Source organism: Magallana gigas, chromosome 5 (assembly GCF_963853765.1).
Source record: "Magallana gigas chromosome 5, xbMagGiga1.1, whole genome shotgun sequence".
NCBI lineage: Eukaryota > Metazoa > Mollusca > Bivalvia > Ostreida > Ostreidae > Magallana > Magallana gigas.
The window spans coordinates 40,819,334-40,841,509 of NC_088857.1; the positions used below are offsets into that span (position 1 = coordinate 40,819,334).

The window sequence follows — 22,176 nt, forward strand, 5'->3', positions numbered from 1 at the left end:
CCCCCTCCCCCGGGGAAAAAATTCTGGATCCGCGCCAATTGTTTGATACATGACATACCATTGCTATATCTACATGTTCATTATTTACAATGTCTTTTTAATATAATTGAAGATAATAACTGAAGTTATTTTTTTTCTTCTAATATTGGTCCCGGTAGTTCATGATGTACAAAATAAAAATAAACGTTTGCATGTACATCCTGTATTTATGGTCGTGACTTCTTATAATAAATTTTGCTATTTCTTCGAAGTCTCCCAGTTTTAAGTTTTGCTCATGTTCAAACAAGTTCTCGGGCAAATCAATCACGTGATTATGATTTTATCATATTTCCCCGCAAGTGCCCCATTATTTCGACTGCGCATTGGTGTTGCGCACATATCACAACAGGCCGGATTGTAAATCGATGGAGGGAGAAAGATGTTCAGAAAATCAGACAAATATTTTGAATAATCAGAAATTGACGTGACTCTTGTACACCAAATTTAGTTGTTTTGTAAGGAAAGAATCATTTTGGAAAAGGTAAATATATCAGTATATCATTTAAAACCCACGTTTTGACCGATATATCTGAGGTACCTTAGCGTATGTGAATCGTGAACATCAGGCGGCCATTTTTATTTTCTTTGTTCACAGCAAAGCCCAATCATGAACTTCAAACAATAATTAGTGAATATGTCCGTCGTAATTGATTTATTTAGGATGATCAATTAAGCTTTAGGGATATTTAAGGTTTGTTTTTCATTTAGTTTTGAACATTACTTAAATCAAGCTATTTTGAATCCCAGCATGTTCAAATTAACGTTACAAGTAACATGTAAAATGCATATCCAATATGATATATGTATATGAATATATTTTTGCGAAAAAGATTGGAGAATCGTGCAGTTTTATTACCAAGGTTCCTCTTCTCAAGGAATTTTAAATATTATGTTCATATCTGGGGTATACCTATCTAATGAACCTTTTGAAATATAGTTCTAATTTTTGTAGAATCAACTTCCAAGTTGAACTAAAGCTGCGAGGCTTTGCATCTTGAATCCAATGCAATTCATTCCATCTTCAAATAAAAAATGATATCCCAGTCATTCTGTCGTAAAAGTTTGGTGATTCCAATCCCCCGCCCCTTCAAGTTCATATCAATCTTGACGCCATCCCCAATTTTGATACACCTGTTCCGTCCCTCATAGGCTTATAAAGGGTTTAATTTTGTCCTCTTCATTGTCAATTAATTCAGGCCACGAGTTGTTGTCAAACCATTCCCATATTTTGTCAAAACCATTCCCTGTCTATTTATTTCTGCATAAAGGGCAGATAACTACTCTTTCAAATATCTTAGTTTGATACCATATAAAACAATCTGCTGGTTTACTCATATTGTCTACTTTTATTCAGATTTTAATGATTTATTAAATTTTGATTTTTCTGTGATCCATTTATGTAATACTGAAGTAATCAGAAAAAGGCAAACTAACAATTTAAAAAAAAAAATGTCCATGTCATGATTTGCTTGTAGATTTGAGACACTGCTGCAACAAACCTAGACATCAAGATGAATTGTTACCAAAAGTTCTACACCAACCAGATCCATTCCAGCTCTTTGCTTTGCCAGTTGGCAACTATGTGGAAGAGCCAGGTACTCTGTGATGCAATCATCAGAACTGGACCAGTTATTACAAGGGTAAATATTTGTAAACAAAAGTACTGAATGATGAATGGCATGATATTATATTATTATACAATTATTGCCATTTCTGTGGTCAATATGATGATTAAGCTGCCCAAGAAGCATATTCTCTAAGCCTGAAGGGCAAGGTGAATATTGGTCTTAGAGGGTAGGCTAGCAAAATCATCCTATTGACTCAATACAGCAATAATTGTTTTATTATATGATTCAGTGACAAATTGATGCAGATCCTCAGAAAAACCTCTTAATACCCTTTATGTAGTCTGAAGTCATAGCCGAGTATTGAGTTATGCAAAATTCCATTGGACAACGGGAATAATTATAACTTATATCTGCATTTTTGAAATTCCGAGTTTATTTTTAGTCCACTGTAGACAATTTCACAAAATCAAATGTTATATTCACCTCAAAAGTCACATGCAGGTGAATGTAACTTTTTTGGGGAGTGGGGGGATGTTAAATTTCAGCCAGAGAGTTAGGAATTCATCATATGATGAAGCTCTTTGTTTGTCTGTAGATACTTAGTACTAAGAAAAAATAGAAAATGCTGTATAAAAGTGTTACTTTTCCCTGTTTTTTTTCTTCACCCTTTTACACTTGCAAACAGTTTCAACCTGTTTTGAATTCGCTTAGACTCAGTTGTGGTAAAAGAGAGATAAGATTGAACAATTCTGCCATAGTAATAAATTGAAAAATGAGTATTGAATTGCTAAGATGAGGAATTGAGACTGTCTTATAGACTTGAGCTCACATGAGCTTTTCTAATTGTCTTGTGTCTGGTTTTCACATTGTTGTGTATGTACCGGGTACCTCATTGTTGAGTCCTTTGCATGTCTTGTTATGTGGCTCCAAAGGACTCGGCATTGTTAAATATGCCATTAGAACCTTGGGCTTGAGTTAGTTGTGTCAGATGTGTGACCTATCTATAGCATTTTCAGCCATTTAGTCATGGATTACTGAAATCAAAAAGATTTTACCTTCTCTAAAACTGTGTCTTCACAATCTGTGCATATTTTGCCTGAGCTAAGAAGCATCATTTTCAGCTTGTTTTGATACAAGAGGTTGATAGTCTCATCATTGAGACTATCCAATGATTTGTTGAATTGCTGTATTAAATTTAATGCAAAACTGATTGTAAAGACTTGATAAGTCATTGATGTTCAATATCTATATTAGATACAGCTGTCGCTTTACTAAGAATTGACAGACCTTAGAGCGTCAGTATTTCCCATACAAAAAAACTTGAAATTTACGTCACAACAAAAATTGTGCTTGTTTTGGAACGTTTATCCTTATTTCCCGAGATATGCTTTGGAAATACACGATACCATAACATTCTTGTTCCCAATTTTTAAAACTGAGAAATCCCAATTTTACTGCAAAAAAAATAAAGTTAAGACAAGCCTCAAATAAAAAGTTTTGCAAGTGTCTAAATGTTTTAGGCCTAACAAAAAAATAGGTTTGTTTCCGCTTTCCCGACCGACCCTAACTTAAACCATCCGACCCCCAAAAAAAAATTTCGAGTTTTTTTTCGTAAATTTCCGTTTTTTGTTAAAAAAAATTTTTTATCCGATTTTAAAATTTATTGTGTACTCTAATTTTAAGTCGTAAAAACGCTTATAGAACTTATTTAGATGTCATCAGTGTTGTGTAGATGTTTGTTATTTACAAATGGCAGCACATGTCTTGCCAGTTGAGCTTGAGAAATGTTCCCACCAGCCGTGGAAAAAGTTCATCATTAATATTTTCCTCTGGGCTTTCATTAAGTCAAATATGATGGAGAGGGAGAAAAAAAAAGCCTACCTACCGACCCTAATTTTTTTCAGCCTGTAAGCGGAAACAAACCTATTTTTTTGTTAGGCCTTACTTTCTGTTAAATCAAAAATAGCATATATTATATAAGTGCTGTCATACATGTTTCAGGTTTCATAGTAGACATCGGATTGATGAATAACTTAATTTTGTTTTAGGCTCACAGAGTTGTTTTAGTTGCTGCTTGCCCAATGTTACAGTCTATGGACAATGCATCCATGGGTTCACACCTTGAAGTTCGCTTAGCAGCTGAAATAAAACAAGATTCCATAAATACGTTCCTACAGTACCTGTATGAAGGCTTCATGATGCTAACAGAAGAAAACTGCAGAGATGTGGAGAAAATAGCTCGTCTGTTGCAAGTGGACAGTGTAATCAAATGTTGTGCTGACTTCCAAAAATGTCTAAATGCTGCAACTGGTGCACCAGTATCAAAGGATACCCAATACAAGTACACATCCTATGACATGCTTGAATTTCGTCATGTCAGGTCATCAGATTTACAGAAGAGCATAAACATGAAGAGAATGTCCAGCTTCACCGGCCCTTCAAGTCCAGGCAGCAAGAGGCAAAGAATGGGTAGACCTTCTAGTCCACATATTGATTCACATTCCTCTAGTCACAGAGCAGATGACACATTATCCATGGCCCACAGTTATCGTAATAGCCAGCCAGACCCTTGGGATAGAGTGCCTAGATTAGGAGCAGGGACAAGGCCTGCTGCACAACCAGGGGTCATTGATATAGTTGAGGATTGCCTTGAAATCATTCAAACAGAAGAACCAGAGAAAGATGCTAGAGGCATGATCAAACCAGATTCTCGACCCAAACAGAAGTCTGTCTCCATTGGGGTATCCAGCCAGATGAATGCTAACACTGATGTTCATGTTGTCAACATATCAGACCCTGGTGGTTCAGTGGGACCACCAAAACAGGTCACCGCAAATGGTTCTCGGGGCTCCATTACAGTAAACCCTCTTACCATGTTCAGTGAACCTCCTCCTTCACAGGGTCCTGCCAGGGCTCCAGACTGTTCCAATGATGTCCAAGTACCAAATTCAGTACCAGTTTCAGAAACAGCAAGGAAAGAAAACTTTGTACATGCTTTGACACCTCAACCACCTCAACAACCTGTGTTTCCAACTATGACTCCAATCTCCAGGACAACAAATAAACCATTCGCTGCAGGGAGTGCCACCCAGGTTTCCACAGCAGAGAGTGGAGCCAAAAACCCAGCCGAAAATGATGGCGAGGAATCACAGGATCAAGGGTGGGTTACATACGAAAGGTAGAATTAAAGATATTAAAAGTTGATTATGTGAAAGATAAATGAAGTCAATCATGATGCTTGTTACAGGCAAATAAGTGCATGTGTTCGCTATCTCTCATCACTGTACATTTGAAGTTAAGTATGATGCATTGATTTGTAGAAACAGAATTGAGTTATCAGAAGAGTTGTCTCCCAGCTCCTCTGCTGACAAGCCCCCTGATATCAGTATAGTTAAAGTGGAATCTGCAGAAGGACACACTGGTGGACTCGATATGTTTGTGGACATGCCAGAAGAAGCTATGATGCGAATGAAAGCTGGAATGGATGACAGCATGGAAAATGAAGATGAAAGTGACCCCGAGCATGACCAGTCCCAGGATCTACAGCGTGACGACATGTCCAACGAGGCCAGCAATGTCAGCGGCGATCAGAACAACTCATGGTACATAGGACAGTTTAAGGGTCAGTACAATTTGCATTACCTAGAACTGTAGTTCCATTAAATAAATCCAAGGTTATGTGTTGTGGCTGTTGTAAATGATTTGTGTGATTTTTTTTTTTAGTTTGAATGTTAAAGGAAAGTTGAAAAATATGAGAAAATTTAAAAAAAATGAAAAATCTGCTGTAATTTTAAATGTGCACATCTCATAACAACCATAATGCATGAATACATTTCAACAAGAAAGAGCATTGACAAATCACCTATTAACTTAAAAAGAAAGCAAAGTTGTCCTTTTAAAGTAATCATAGAATATATTTTTTTTATTTACACATCAAACAGCTTTTTCTTAATTTTATTTTACTGGTGGTGATTTTGATATTAAAAATATAAATGGAAAATAAATTTGATTTGGAAGAAAGAGAAATATCGTTTTTGTGAAAAAAGGTAAGGGAAGTTAAAAATGAAGAACAGCCTTGGATTTATTTGTAGTGTAGTTGAGCTTCCACTAATCTTCAACACTTGTGTTCATAAGCACCAATATTAAAAAAAATGTGAGATATCCTTTGTAGATCCAAAAAAACAATTTTTCAATAATAGTCGCATAAGAAAACTTGGTGTTGCAACTCTGATAATGATACAATTTTTCTATGCAGTAAACAAACTTAACTTATAAAATGATATCTTTATTTATAATCCTATCCCCCCCAAAAATGTTCATCAAAATTTACATAATTGTCTTTGAATATCTGATAATTTCACCTCCATGTGATGGATAGATAAGGATATCTTACAAAGACATTGTAGTTGTGGTCAGTGTTGTGTTCTATTCTTTTGAAATTAACTTTTGTGATGGGTAGTAATGCTTAGTTTGGCTAAAATGCTTTTTAGGTCATAGAAAATGAATTCAAGTCTGTCTTCAGTGATGGAAGACTCTGTTAATTGTCTCTAAAATCTATTCAACCTAAGCAGCTTGTGTATGAATTTGGTTGAAATCTCAAATTATCCAGAAAACCAATTTGAAAGCAGTGGTCTCTAACACATGAGAAAATTACGAGAATGAAAGATGAGGAATTATGTGAAATAGTGAAGGTGTGGAATTCCATGAAAGACATGGATTCTTTCACAGCTTAGTGAGACTATGATGGGCCATATCTTTGTTGTTGGTGCCCCTCATAAGTAAACATCTGCTGGTTTTTGTTAACAAAATTGATGGTTTGAAATCTTTGAAGCTGTTTTGGTCATTATATTTCCTTTTATTGCATTATCCTCCTTTCCCTACCCTCTAAGCATGTCAAGTTTCATATAAATGATGAACAATTTATAAGACACACTATCAATAATTAAAAGTTAATCAGAAAGCAAGGGCAAAATTTGGTCAATTTTCTGATGTCTACTTTTCTGTATCTTTCAGGACAGGATAGTAGACCAAAGAATGTTGACCAGCAACAAATTCACATTAATTCTCCCCATAATGACCCTGATTTTAAAAGACAAACCTCTTACCATTCTGTGGCTATATCAAAATATGAGACATTCCCCTCTATCCCTGATTCCTTGATCTCGCAATGTAGTTACAGTGAGAAAGTTTCTCTTCCAAATTCAACCCCAGCTCAGTGTTTCAGCGTTCAAAATCCTTCTGACAGTATTCACAAACTTGTTCGACTTGGTGGAAAGCAGAGACCCTGCGCTCTTTGCAAGCGATTCTGCAAGAAGACACCATGTGGCGACAATATCCGAACATACTACAAATGTGAAAAATGTGATGTACCTTTATGTAAAGGACCCATTAGGAATTGCTACAAGGAATTCCATGAAAACTTTGGAGAAGAAACTGAATATGTTGTGTTAGAAAACACAATGCACAAGTGATTGAATGTCTCTAATGTAGAAATGGATACAGTGGTATGGATTTGAGCAGCTTGATGGCAAATAGCAATAAACTCTGCAGAATTGTCAGTAAGGGGCCTGCATGATCTGAGAGCTGTTGTTTGAGTTGAACATTGTAGCTGTTGAAGTGTTTTCCTCCGTGTTTCAGATGAGTAAGCATGCATTAACTTTCCATACAGAGAATGTTTCCTGATGAGTGACTGAAAGCTTTTTCTTCTTTCTCCAGATGGCAACCCAAACCAAGAGTTAGGCTTTCAGTGCACCGTATGTGGAAACTCTTATAAGCTCTTCTCCTCCCTCAAGAGACATATGAAGAAACATGATAGTGAGCCCCAACATGTGTGCCCTGTGTGTTACAAAACATTTTATAATAAATGGGAAATGACTCGTCATCTCAATAGAACTCATTACCATCAAGACATTTGAACATGATCTTACTTTGAGGTGTATATGTCTCATACAGTTTTATTTCTGGTTTCAACCCATGGTTAAACTGTGTTGTTGATGTACTGTTGTACTAGTATTTGTTTGGTATATGTACATTATACACTTTTTTTGTTAAAAACTGTGTTTATTAATTCCGAAATAAATGAAGTGTTATTGATTGAGTATTCAGTGTTTTCATAAAGTAAGAGGACTATAAAGGGAGATGTTTCTGATGGTAGGATCAACACTTTTCCTTTTCTCTTTCGCAGAGGATTTCAAGTGTGAAGTTTGCGGGAAGTCTTATCAGCTCAGATCATCCTTAACAAGACACTTAAAGACTCATAATCCTGTCCCAGGATTTGTGTGTCATGTTTGTAGAAAGGGATATTACAATAAATGGGAATTGGCTAGACATTTCCGACAAAGCCATGTTCAATAGACAGTATGCATTGCTCTTTTTTGTTGTGTTGAATGTTTCAGTCTTTAAAGTGAATGAGTGTTTTTCTTTGCTTTTTGTTTTATGTGGAAAGGAGAGGCTTCATTTTTATCTTTCGTATCTTGTTCTAGTCAATCATCATCGATTCAAATAAAACGTAGCCAGTTGCATTACTTTGTATTCTTGTCACGAAGAAATAGGGCTTCTGGAATGAAATATTACATTATAAAAAATATATTGAGAACCACAGAAAGGGAAGGTCTTGAATAACATGGGCGTCTTTCTCTTTCAGCATTCCCTATGAGTGCCAGGGACGATAATGTGAAAACTCAAACAGCTTTGGAATGCTTGGGGGTTCCCAATCCTGCTGAACATTATCTTGTTAAAACCGAGAAGAATAGCAAAAAGCTGTGTGAATTCTGCAAGCAGAATAGGAATAAATCCAAAGGGGGCTGGTGGGTCTATACACGTTACATGTGCAAAGATTGTAAAATTCCTTTATGCAATAGAAAACCCTGCTTGTTTTTCTTCCACCGGGATACCGTGTTGAAAATTTCACAAACATTTCCGAATGTTACAAAGGAGAAGTTTCTTGAACTCTGGATGGAAGCCATAACGAAAATACAAAATGGTGGCAAGGGTCGTATTGCTTCTAATTGGATGGACACTTATCCTTCTATTGTTCACTCAACCTCTCATGTGTCAATATCGGAGCAATTCAACCAATCAAACTTTGACTCGAATTTTCGTTTACAAGTTCCATTGAGTCTTTATTCTCACCAAAATATGGCACACCCCTGCAATGAAGATTGGGAAAGTGGCAGTGACTCTTATTCTGATTTTAAGGTGGATAAAGATCAGTAAAAATATGGTGCGTTTTTATTTGTGGATTAATGTCTTTCACAATGTAACAGTTCTGTATAATGCTGGGTGTGGGTTCCCTATTAATATTGTAGTATTCTAGTGGGTCCAGAAACTCATAAGATATAATCTATAAAACTCTTTCTATAGTATTTCTTCATTCTATCATCTTCCTTTCTCCTTTCAGGAGCCCGCAGACATCCCCATCATATGCCCTTCAAACTAGAAGAAAACTCAGAATCGGCGTCCGCAAATTATGCAGTACATCGCATTGTTAGGAACTTTGAAAATAAGCCTAGAATATGTGTACTCTGCAAATTACATAGCATAAAGACTGTTAAGGGCTGGAAGGTTTATTCCAGATTTCATTGTGACACATGTGATGTGCCACTCTGTACAGGTGAACGTGATTGTTTTGAACAATACCACCGTCTTCTGGATTTAAATCCAGACTTTATGAACTTAAAGAAGCCACCATTGAGGAGCCCTTCTTCCCGCCAAAAATCAAGAAATTCAAAAGCGGAAAGTGACTCTGTTAGCACTCTCAGTGTCCAAGACCGAAGTGTAGACCAGCCAGTATTTCCAAGCCAGCAAATATACTACTGCAATTCAGATACTGACATTAATTGATAATTATTCTTTAAGATTGCCTATGACATATCAATTTTGATGGGATCATACTTAAAAAAAGAACTGAGGGGATACTATTTCTATTGTAAATAAGTGGGTTGCTTTCAACAAGTATTGTTAATGCATGTCTTGTAAAATTTGTCTGAAAGAATTATTGCAGAAAGCATGCATTGGACATGTTGTAATGTCTTTTATGAAGGAAAAACATCCAATGAATTGTTTTGTGTGAATGAATGGCCTGATTTTTTTTAATTATTGTTGAGCACTGTAATTAAGGGGAAATATCGTCCAGTTTTTCACATAAGAAATTGACAGAAAATTCTTTATGTTTCAGGCCATTCATTTGTCATTAAATCGTCACTGGCGTCGCCTGATCCCTTTTACAGTGCTGACGGTCATCAGCCTGTGCGTATTGAGGCAGAGGAGTCGTCGACTCGCCGTAAAATGTGTTCTTTCTGCAATTTTCAGGGGAAAGTAACCCCGTCTGGTTTGAAAATAAGAACTCGGTTCAAATGTGCTGTCTGTGAAATTCCTTTGTGCACAGGAGAAAATAGGTGTTTTGATACTTTTCATAGGTTGTACTATGAAGGACGAGTAGCCATAGGCCCTGGAAAGAATTTAACCTTTAGTACAAGTGATTCTTGATATTTGAGATTCTAGTATATGGGAGAGGTGTTCTAGATATTTATGTGTATACATTTTGCAAAGATTTCTGTTATATTACAAGATATGTAACATATTTTAACGTCATATGCCAAATAAAAGTTATCTAAGTTTTCCTTCTGTGCGTTTATTTTCATTATTGGAGATTGTCAATACTTTTGATACCGTGTATTTGAAAACCTGGTGCTCGAATATAGATACATTGTTGGTTTTTTGGCATTGTTTATTTAAGCCCAAATGGCAATTTTGTTCCCATCTCATTGAAAAAGTGCCATTCAGTTTAGTTTTATTTCCTTTCAGACTTTAGTAATGTGACATTTGAAACCAGACATCACCGACCAACCCCAATCACAGCAACTGACACTTCTTCCAAGCGTAGACCATGTGCAAATTGTCGAATCAATAAAGTAAAGACCAAGTCAGGTTGGAGAAAGTTGACTCGGCACAAATGTCTTGGTTGCAATGTTCCCCTTTGTGTAGAGAACAAAGAATGTTTTTTGGCATACCACCTGAAGATTTTGTTGCATAAAAGACACAGTCCACAAGATAGTGAGCCCAATTTATGTGTCAGCTGTTTATTTAATGGAAACACTGTGTCTACCAATCATGTTTGTGGACCCTGCCGGATTCCTCTTTGCATTGATAAGGAATGTTTTAAAGATTTTCATGTGAACTTAGCCTCTGAAGTAGAACGCATGTCTCAGAGTTAGTGTGTAAGTGTAGAAAGTTTGGGTTGACTGCATCCACTTCTGTTTCCTGTTTTTGCTTGGGAGTGTATTGTAGAGGAAAGGAATGACATTGGTATTGTCTCTTTTCAGACAGACAATCCTTGTCCACATCACACCTTTATAATTATCACCAATATGACGCAGTTGAAAGTGTCCATGGTTCATTAATGGCAACGAGAAAACCAATCGAATTCCATCAGCATCTGGCAATGCAAATTGGCCGTCTTCGGAAAGAAAACAGTGATTTGGTGCGGCGTTCTCTTGCTTCCAAGGGGCATAGTCTTGATCCATCGGACCATAAAGCTGTTCACACAACAGCATACAAGCAGAAGCGATGCGTGTATTGTCAAATGAACAAAGTGAAAACAAGATCTGGATGGAAAGTGTTAACTCAGTATAGGTGCTCACAATGCGAAGTAGCGCTCTGTACAGGAGAGAGAAACTGTTTCTATTTTTATCACAAACAGTTCTTGAACATTGACACAGACTCGACTAAAGAGGCTGTGTAAATGCTGCCATAAATTTGATGTAAATAAATGAATTTTCCATGGAACATGTGACAGTAATGTTGATAGTTTGACAGACGTTTATTTGATTTGAAATACAACGTACATATGAGTTTTGTAGTGTTTTTTCTCATATTTTTGTAAAGAAATAACTTTCTTAATAGCAATTTGTTTTTGAGTATATACTCAATAAAAGTTTTCTTTGCACCAAAGCAAATGCATTCTTTTCACTTTTTCACTTGAGTTTGAGTAACCAAGAGGGAACCTTAGCGCTCTCATTATTATCTGTAACATTTCCTAATAATGTTGGCAAAATTACAATCGCCGGTTGTTAAGGTATTTGGAGAACGTTTGGTTGTAGATTATTTAATGAGTATTATAACTTCGTAACAGTACTCACAACTTGTGTTACACGCTAATAAATGAAACAACCACACTAGAATTTTCCAGCTTCTGACTTGAGGTGAATGCAATATTTGATTATTGACAAGGTAACACTCACTAGGCTCTCGCTTGCTTCAGGTAGTATCCATCTTCTCCTAGTTCTAGTTGCTTTGAAACACTGGTCATGTAGAATTAAGTAGCTGGTATTGGTGAATTTAAAAGTTAAAAGGCAAATCCAGATTATAAAGACTTCAATTTTCACCACATTGAATTTTTAAAAAAATGTGATCATAATATTCACCCAAATCTTTGAAATATTCTTCATTTTAATTTGTTAAATTTTCATACTCTTAACTTTAAAAGTGAAAGAAAATTTAATAATGATGATTCGGTTCTGAAATAATAAAGTTATGCATGTTTTACCCTTTATTATTTCAGAACCGACTTCTTCCCGACGAAAGAGCAAGAAAAGTGAGCCACGACACATTATCAAGGACCACCCGCCGTCCCCGGCAGAAATACAGGCTCTCAATGAGTTGTCTGAATACTCCCGCCGTCAGAGCTGGCCATACAGCCCGAGTCTTGCGCCTGCGTTCAATTCCTTCAACGTAACACCCGCATTGTCCAACTCCATCCCTTACCCCCCTGTCACTATGAGTAATGCCGACCTGCAAAAACTAGACCACAAAATTGTTCACACTGATGGCTCCAAATACAAACCTTGTGTACTGTGCCAAATCAATAAAGTCAAAACCAAAAGCGGTTGGTATGTATACACGTACTATAAGTGTGACGTGTGCGACGTTCCGCTCTGTAAGGGTCGGGGCTGTTTTTACACGTACCATCAGAACATTCTACCCATCAAAAACGAACCGACTGAGATGACTCTTGGAAATACTTCATTGAAATAATTGGGGGACTGATGCTTGTAGGAGATACGAATAGAAAGTTGATAGTTTACAGACATTAGTACGTCAATAAGGTTAGAAAATTGTACAAAACATATCACAACATTGTACCTTTCCATGATTAGCGTTCGGTTGATATTTTCATCATCATTTGTTGTTGGAGGGGCATTTTTTTCTACAAAACAAACTTCTGTGCATTAGATATTAGTTTACGGCCTTACCCGTCGCTTTATTCATTACCCGTCCACTTTTTTTTCCGGTCACATTTCATATTCTTATCATTCATTCTATAGGCCTATATATATATTTTTAGCGATTTTAGTTAATGTTACATTATATATTGTCGGACTTAAATGTTCCACGTTGGAAGCTGATATGTTCACTTACATTCCACTGACCTTAAACTTCAGATTTCAGTCTGAAGTATCCCTCCAGATCTGTCGACTTGATAAAAATCAAGTCCATTGACCGTATTGGTTATTATTTGTCCAAGTGTGTATAATAAAGGTTGTAGATTTGCTGTATATTCGTCTGACTAGAGTTCTTCCATCCAGTATAATGGAATGGTCTGTACAGAGTGCATTGTTTTATTTTATGTTTTATTTGGTTGTAAAATTGAATTTCAGCTAAGAACAAATAGAGATATTTTGTCTCTTATTTATACAAATTGATCAAAGATCTGCTATATTTAATTTTTATTCTTATGTTTGATATTTGTGAGTTTATACATTGTTTCTTGCATTTAAAACATAATTATGCTGTTTTTACTGCTGTGGTGAACCTTCCTATTATGAAAATTGTTGAACCATTTGAGAACAAAAATATTTATGACCAAAAAAATTAGTATATTATGCATATTAGATTTAACTTTTATAGTCTCTACAGTCTATTTTTATAGTGCATGTTTCATTGTTTGGATGTATTATGCTAAAAAAAAAAATATGAATATCTATAGATGACCATTTGAATTGCGCATTTTCGCAATAAATTTAGTACATGTACGGTTTTGTATATACGTTCGCTTTCCCAAATTACAATAATGGTCATACCAGTATTAGAATCTAGTTGTCTTTGAGCATTGTTATATATTTTCTGTGATTTAATGCTTTTGCATGACTTTATTTAGATATTTATTTGATATAATCTTTAGAATTTACAATAGAAAAGTTTGCATTTGTTTGACTTGTAGATTTATTTTGTATTAATAAAAGATCATAGTTTATTAAAAGAATTTTGTTGTCTTTAAAGAATCACAAAAAATGCGAAATGAAAAACTAAATGTTTTAGATCAAAAATAGAGAAAATGATTCCGAAAACAATAAAACGGTTGAATTACAGCTAAACTTTAACAAATATCATAATGATAATGAATGCTGAATGTTTAAAGTTAAATCACGTGATTTATGAATGAACCATTCACAGGACTGAGCAGAGGAAATCATGATGTTAAAGGGGGCTCGAAGAATGTCGCGTGCACGATGGACGAGAGCATGGCCGTAAAACTATTTAGAGGTAAGACTTTTGAGTATGTTTAAAATTTGTGCATCTTTTTTTTTAGCTTAACCGCGTTTGGTAGCAATTGAAATATTTGTAAAAATTCATGTTAACAAATGAAATACTAGTATCAACAATTCTTTCCAGGGTGGCTAGCATCATCTAACGTCTCGCAAAGTTTCGAACATTTCCAAGGCGCAGAGTTGAATGATCTTCTTTACCGATTTTACGTTGAAAGTTGCAACAAGCATCTAGACATGCATGGATTGAAGGAGGTTCGGGATGGCATATTTTGGTACCTTTCTGGATACACCACAACATGGAGCCATATCGTACAAGACAATACCATTTTTCAAACCTCAAACGATTGTTTGGAGTCTCTCGCCTCTCGCGAAAATTCGACAACAAAAGTGAAATTGCCCCATAACAAAGTCCCGATGCTACACGAAGACATCAAAACTCTAATTAACTCCGGTCTTTTGACCAACAGAAATCCAGTAGGTTTGTTTAGGAAAGTCTGGTTTGATCTCGCCATACACCTTGGAATTGGAGGTCAAGCTGGCATGCGGGGTCTATCTGATGATTCTTTCATTGCGGAGGTAGACGAGAAAGGAAGGCGGTACTATCGGTTAAATCGTAACATCAATGTAGACAAGTCTAGGTCTTGTATGGAGATGCAATACTGGTGCTGGGAAAGTAGAATGTACGAGCTGCCTACAGACGTAAATTGCCCTGTGAAAACTCTGGATCTTTACTTAGAAAAAAGAAATCCACACAAGCGAGCGTTTTTTCAAAGACCGAAATCCAATTATGGTTCACACGCTGGGGCTATTTGGTTCGAATCACCGGTCGGCCACAGTTCATTGGCTTGTATGATGTCTCGCATGAGTGAGGAAGCAGGGTTGAAGCGCATTTATACTAACAGCAGTGTAAGGTATACTCTTGCTGATTTAGTCGAACAAAGTGGACACTCTGTTGAAGAAGTGTTGGGACAGAATCCTCGCAATAAAGCCACCAAAAGTGTCATCATTGTCCCCCCGTCATCATTGACATCTGACGAACACAAAAAGAACAGTCATCTTATTCATGGACTATTTTATGACAATCTTGTAAATGTGTAATACAGATACCCTTTTAAAAGACGCGTATTTCTGACTTAATAAACAAATATCACATTATTTCAATAAAATGTGTACATTATTACTGAATAAAAGCATGTTAGGTCACTATAGCCACATCAGAGACCTTATCCTATCCATATTTTTCAGTCCATAGTAAATTTTTGATCCGTTTAACTTTTTGAAAAAATTACTTATTTAGTCTTGTCACAATTTGGGTGTGTCACCTATGAATTAAGATTTTGAAAAGGAAACTACCCTGTGATTTTCAGAGGAAAAATGAGGTACCTGAATCTGGGTAGGATTTGATGCAACTTTGAAAAAAAACTAATTTTTTAACATCTTGTAACTGAGTTATGTAAATGAAACCAAAATAATGAAAACCATAATTAAGGTGAACTAAATTTTCCAATAATATAATTTAAGGTCACCTGAGTCACTCAGGTGACCTATTGCAATTGGTCTTCGTCCGTCGTCGTGCGTCGTGCGTTAACAATTTTACATTTTTAACTTCTTGAAAACTACCAGACCAATCGTTACCATTTTTGGTGTGAAGCATTTCACTGGTAAGAAGAATATAAATTATGAAATTCATGACTCTACCTTCCTGGGGTGCCACGGGCGGGGCCAAATATGCAAAAAAAAAGCCAAATTTTCAAAAATCTTCTTCTCTACTTCCACACATGTGAGGAAAAAACTAAATGCATGATTATGATGTCTATGAAGCCCTCTACCTAAATTGTGAAATTCATGACCCCTGGGTCAGGGGTTCAGGCTCTAGGGTGGGGTCAATATGGCCATATAGTAAAAATGTATTAAATCTTAGAAAATCTTCATCTCTACTCCCATATATATACTGTTAAAAACTGAATGAATGATTATGATGTCCATAAAGCCCTCTACCTAAATTGTGAAATTCATGGCCCCTGGGTCAGGGGTTCTGGCTCTAGGGTGGGGCCAATATGGCCATATAGTAAAAAGTATTAAATCTTAGAAAATCTTCTCTACTACCATATATATTTGTTAAAAACTAAATGCATTATGATGATGTCCATGAGGCCGTCTACTAAAATTATGAAATTCATGACCCCTGGGTCAGGGGTTCAGACTCTAGGGTGGGTCCAATATGGCCATATAGTAAAAATGTATTAAATCTTAGAAAATCTTCTTCTCTACTCCCATATATACTGTTAAAAACTAAATGCATGATGATGATGTCCATGAGGCCCTCTTCTAAAATTGTGAAATTCATGACCCCTGGGTCAGGGGTTCAGACTCTAGGGTGGGTCCAATATGGCCATATAGTAAAAATGTATTAAATCTTAGAAAATCTTCTTCTCTACTCCCATATATACTGTTAAAAACTAAATGCATGATGATGATGTCCATGAGGCCCTCTTCTAAAATTGTGAAATTCATGACCCCTGGGTTAGGGGTTCAGGCTCTAGGGTAGGGCCAATATGGCCATATAGTAAAAATGTATTAAATCTTACAAAAATCTCCTTCTCTACTTCCACACATATGGGCAAAAAACTGAATACATGGTTATGATGTCCACTAACTTCTCTACCTAAATTGTGAAATTCATGGCCCCTGGGTCAGGGGTTCAGGACATGAGAGGGGGGGGGGGGCAATATGGCAATATAGTGTTAATGCATATAATTTGTAAAAATTGTCTTCTCTATTCTCACACATCTGTATAAAAAACTGACAAATAATTATGTTTACCAGGAAGTCCTCTACTGAAATTTTAATTTTGATGTCCCCTCAAGGATGGGTTTTGATTTTAGGGCAGGGCCAAAATGGATGTATAAGTGTTAATGCATATAATGTTAAAAAATTATCCTTTTACTCCCACACACCTGAGAGGAAAACTGAATTCATGATTTTGTAGACCAGATCTTTTAGTTTTTCGCCAAAATTATAGGTTTCACAGTTCTTTTTGAAAGATTTCAGGCAGGGAGGTGGTCATCATTACAAATTTATAATTTTTCTACTCCAGTATGAAACCTTATTGATTAGATGCATATATGAGACTCTTCGATAAGTTTTTGTATGGGTCATATGCTACTCAGGTGACCGTTAAGGCCAATTGGCCTCTTGTTCTTTGAATTTGTGGATTGGAATATTTTGTGTATTATCAAAATGAGCAAGAATGCATCTACTAACACTGAAATCAATCGTCGCTTCTCTTCAACCCCTTTTATATGAAGACTTGTCTAATATTAAATGGAAAGTTAAGATTGCTAAAATTTTTGGAAATGCGTTTATTTGTCTCAGAAAATAAGACAATACATTGTGTCTTTATTTTTTTCAGTTAGACAAGCCATTCATGCACCAAGAGAAAGATTAACTGACTATGGTGCAAACTTCAGTAATTTACCTTTATTGCTGCGAATGCAATACAAATTACAAAAGAAATACCAACCATATGTTACACAAAATTTATTAAATGTATATTTCAGTTAAATTTTTTATCGATTTCTGTGAATACGTGCAAAAGAGATCCACTGAATTTTGGCCCTATTCGTATGTGTAGAATAATAACTATACTGAGCGTAAAAATCGTATGGTATACATAATGACGTGAAGCACGAGGATGGACGTCAAACAGAACCAAAGTGCAGGTAATAATACCAACCATTGTAAAGACTGTTCTTATACAGATTGAATTTACACTAAAACATGGGAATGCGCGGTGTTTGTAAAAGCTTAATATTGCGTTTGATAGAAAACAGATTGAAAAGCTCTTACTTCCTTTAGTTAAATTATAGTCGCTTATAGTTTTTGGTGCTATACATGAATTTGATTTAAAGGTTAACTTTTCCGTTGTTATATTTCTTTGTTAGCTTGGTTTTTCTTAGTTGAAAAAGCATATTTGCAACCTACTCGACCAGCCACGATTTTAAACTGAAACTCAGTGATGACGAACATACCGTGTTGATTCGCCACAATAACGACCGATTCGGCTTCCTTCCACACCAATGACCCCCTCGCGTTAACATTCGTGCCAAAATAAGATATCAATAGAAGTTGTAGAATCTGTTTATCAATCGTTGTAAAATAAATAAAGTACAGGTTTTCAACGACCCGTCAGACGCCACACTTTGACTGTATGACTTTGTGGTTATAATATTGCATCAGCTTCCAACATTTCTTTTAAGTGTGTCTTATCTCCTCATACATTCCTTGTTGGATTATTCTTTAGTCTTCCGTAAAAGTAATATTGTCGAAGCTCAATTTTATGCTTTACTAAATAATCCCACTATCTGTAAAGGGTGTAGAAAAGATTTTACTATCTATTCAAAAGTCTTCAAAATGTTTTTGCCAAGACATCTTCGATAGCCAAGGTAATACTATGTTGATTCAGAAGCACTACTAAATGTAACAGATTCGATAGGTTGCATTGGCCCAGCTATACTAACAATTATTCTTTGAACTTTGTATTATGTTCTGTTATCAGTTTTGAAAAACAAATTTCATTGTTTACTTATGAGGTTTGCGTATAATATATGTAATAAATTATTATGCTAAAAAAACATTTTTATGAAGTTTTGATAAGAATATTTGTACCATGCTGTTTAAGTACGACGTATATTGTGACTTTCAGGGAAGACTGGATAGTTGTGACCAATTTTAGACGATATTGATTTCCTTTTAAGGAAGAACCGCCTTGTGTACAAGTGTAGGAAAATATTTAAAATTTATAGCAAAAATGTATGGATTTTTTTCTTTTGTATATAAAAATTTATAGCAAGAAAAATCACATCTAAATTTTTTTTAGATAGGTCTGATAAGTAATTTATTGACTACCCAATATTGTCTCCTTAACGAATGTTATCATTTGTTGTGTGTTTTTACTACCTTGTTTAATACAGTTGAAAAGAAACTACACATTTCTTATGTGTTGTATAAGAAAGGACCTTTTTTAATACATCTCTTCTATGCAATATTGTTTCTGTCGTTTCAGAATGGCTTTTGCATAATGGCTACAATGCAGACTTCGAAATGATTGATGCGTCCAAGTTAAATCTCATCCTTTGTCAATACTACGAGGACACCGTGTCCATTACCTGCACTCCTTTAGAAATCTTTCCATCGCTACTAACGCTCCATCTTAGCTCTGCCCCTTATTACCGCAACATTGACGTGGAAAATGACCCCGAGTTCAGGTCCTCCAATAGCATGTTAAGGAAGACCCCTGTTTATCTGGATGACGCCGAAAGGGGAGAGGTGGTTAACCAAAACATATCGATATCTTTTGCGGATTTGAGGAAAGTGTATGCGTCGCCGGTGCTGGGGCTGAACGATCGACATACCCTACAGAACAAAGTATGGCTCGATATCAATCTTTATTTCGGAGGGTTTACTCGCCAGTTGTTGCGTAACATGTCGAAGAAAACGTTTCATTGTTGTACAGACCTTAACAATGGGAGAAAATACTACAAAATACAAGATCCCAAAGTTGCACTGCAGTTAACAGCCAGAATGTATGAACAGCCTGGGAGTCCTTATTGTCCCGTCTATTCGTTCGAGCTCTATTTATCAAAACTTAATACAGATTCAACGGTCTTCTTTCAGCAGCCTATGGGATATGAAGAATTTCAAAAAACAGGATTATGGTATTCTACCAGTCCGATAGGTAAAAACAATCAGAGTCGAAAGCTTACTAACATATGCCAGAGTGTTGGCATAAAATTGAACTTTAGGAACACGTCCATACGCCACTTGTGTCGCATTGTTCGGGAGAGAAACCCCGAATACACCCCACTGTACAGTGATCGACTCTTCCGAATTTTAACTTCTAATGAAACGGAGTCTGAAAGTTTAACAGGAGAAGAAATGATGTATTAATGTCTGCATATGTTGAGGAAGAAAAAACAACAAACAAAAACGTAACCTTAAACATTTTACCGAATTGTTGTTGAACATACAGCGTTTCAGTACGTGGACTGCCAATACAAGGTTTGTCGTAGATGCCTTACGTTTGATGACAGAATGGTATTTAAGTTCTTGTTATTTTTTTTTCGAAATTATAATTAAATAATTTTTTTCTTCCAAATATGAGAGGGAAGAAGTTTTAAAAAGGGTCGGTTGTTGACATACTATTTGAACCTCCCGGAAAGGAAGAATTAAGTATGAAAGTACCTTAAATGAGTTCATTCAAAATAACAATGTTAAGAGTAATGCATGTGTGTTTGTAGCTTTTTATTAAATTAAAGCTTATGAAACTTGGATTATATTTGTAATTGTGACTAACCAGCCTTCTTAAGTTAGTCCATCCATGACTAAGGGAAAGTTAACAATTTTGATTGATCTATACTACATCAAATATGTATTTTAAAGTTATTATGAGGCTGACACAAACCAAACTCGGGAGTATGCATGTAGTCAATTAAATGAACATAACGCACTTAAAACTTTTTAAAAAAGATGTCTGCCCTTTTGAATATTTTGTAAAATTAAAAATCATTTTCTGAAAATATGAATTATTTTAGCATATTCGAAGCAAGGGAAAGCTTTTGCAACTTTTTACCAAGAGAAATGTGAGAAAATTACTTGTACTAAAGAAATATATTTAGAAATGCATTTTTCCCTTCAATGTTAACTTCAACATATGATAAATTTGTTAATATTCATTTTTTTTTAAATTTCAAAGGTGAATCTTTATTATTTAATAAAACCCTCAAAATCACATTGAGATTTAAGTGATCAAATTTGCTACCTATTAGATATGAAATATGATAGCTATGGATGGACTACCTTGAAGTTTATTCAAACCATGAGAACCAAACCCCATTATAAGTTCTGAGCTTTACATTGAAGTTTAAAGAAAATAGTTGAAGAAATATTCAAGGATATTACCATAATTATTAATAGAATGAATATGAAAGCAAGCTAGTTCAAGAAAATTGAGGATTTTTTTTGAAAAAAAGAAGTTTCCTCAAAATAAAACTGAGGTTCTGTCGACAATAAAATGACGTCATATGATCATCACTTTGAGCTACCTGTACATTGATATTGACGTTTGTTAAAATTAATATAAACTAGAGAGCTGTTTTAGTCGGCTGTTATACTACTTACATCTTTAAATGTGTTTTGGTCAGCGATGTTGCCCATGTTTCATTAACTAAGACTAAATATTGCAGATAATTGCTCAATTCAAATTCTCAATTATTTTGATATTTTTACATGATATAAGAAATTCATACTTAAACTGAACCAAAGGTATAAGTGTAAACCAAACAATTCTTCGATTAAATTCAGTAAACAGAAACGAAACCAAAAAGAGTTCTTCATTGATAACGATAACGGTGTGAAAAAATTTGCTGAATAGCGAGTATTTCATAAGACTTTAATACATCATTTTATTTCTTTATTTTAAAGTAATTCCATTAATTAAATATTATATGAATGTTTACAAGTTTTTTAAAATGTAATTATAAATAAATGTTTAAAAATTGTCAAGAATTTTATTTGATTTATTATTGATAATATTCTCGAACAAAACACCCACTTCTTTACATGACGATTTATGACTGTCATATGTTGCTTGGGAACCATTAATCTAAGAAACACATTAGTCATGGGAGAGTTCCTGCTTAATTATTTTCAAGTCACAAATTAGACATCATTCAGACAGTTCGTCCTTTTTGATGTAATAAACATGTTCTCATTGTAATCAGTAAATAGACTTCGGAATACAATAGTCAAGTAGAATGGATAAATTCTACATACAATGCGGGTATAGTTGTTAATTTATAATAAATGAAATGACAGTCAATGTCTTATAAAAGCTGAACATGAATCGTAAAGAATCACATCGCCATATTTATTTTGGTTTTCAATTTCCAATTTCAGTGCAAGATTTTGATTATGTATATATATTTTAATCTATCTTCAGATACATAAGGTCATATGATTCC

General features: G+C 35.2%; 1 protein-coding gene across 12 annotated transcripts; it reads left to right on the plus strand.

Annotated features, from left to right (window-relative positions):
- Positions 1-365: 365 nt before the first annotated feature.
- LOC105323287 (myoneurin) lies at positions 366-21,172 on the plus strand. 12 transcript variants are annotated; one of them, XM_011422376.4, is made up of 6 exons: positions 366-520; positions 1,515-1,679; positions 3,656-4,767; positions 4,928-5,229; positions 14,061-14,150; positions 14,280-15,294. In XM_011422376.4, exons 2-6 carry the CDS (start codon positions 1,551-1,553, stop codon positions 15,251-15,253), a joined length of 2,607 nt encoding a protein of 868 aa, XP_011420678.2. In that variant the 5' UTR covers positions 366-520; positions 1,515-1,550; the 3' UTR covers positions 15,254-15,294. The 12 variants fall into 12 exon arrangements, with proteins under 12 accessions (XP_011420678.2, XP_011420686.3, XP_019920784.2 ...); XM_011422384.4 differs by lacking the exons at positions 14,061-14,150; positions 14,280-15,294 and adding exons at positions 10,413-10,825; positions 10,931-11,072; XM_020065225.3 differs by lacking the exons at positions 14,061-14,150; positions 14,280-15,294 and adding exons at positions 8,251-8,413; positions 10,413-10,526.
- The last annotated feature ends 1,004 nt before the right edge of the window (positions 21,173-22,176 follow it).

What these genes read in the sequence shown, in the direction of transcription:
- LOC105323287 (XM_011422376.4), top strand. Translation starts at nt 1,551, where the DNA reads ATGAATTGTTACCAAAAGTTCTACACCAACCAGATCCATTCCAGCTCT. An exon ending in GAGGAATCACAGGATCAAGG is followed by an intron (nt 4,768 to 4,927) that starts GTGGGTTACATA and finishes ATTGATTTGTAG; the next exon opens with AAACAGAATTGAGTTATCAG. An exon ending in GGCCGTAAAACTATTTAGAG is followed by an intron (nt 14,151 to 14,279) that starts GTAAGACTTTTG and finishes AATTCTTTCCAG; the next exon opens with GGTGGCTAGCATCATCTAAC.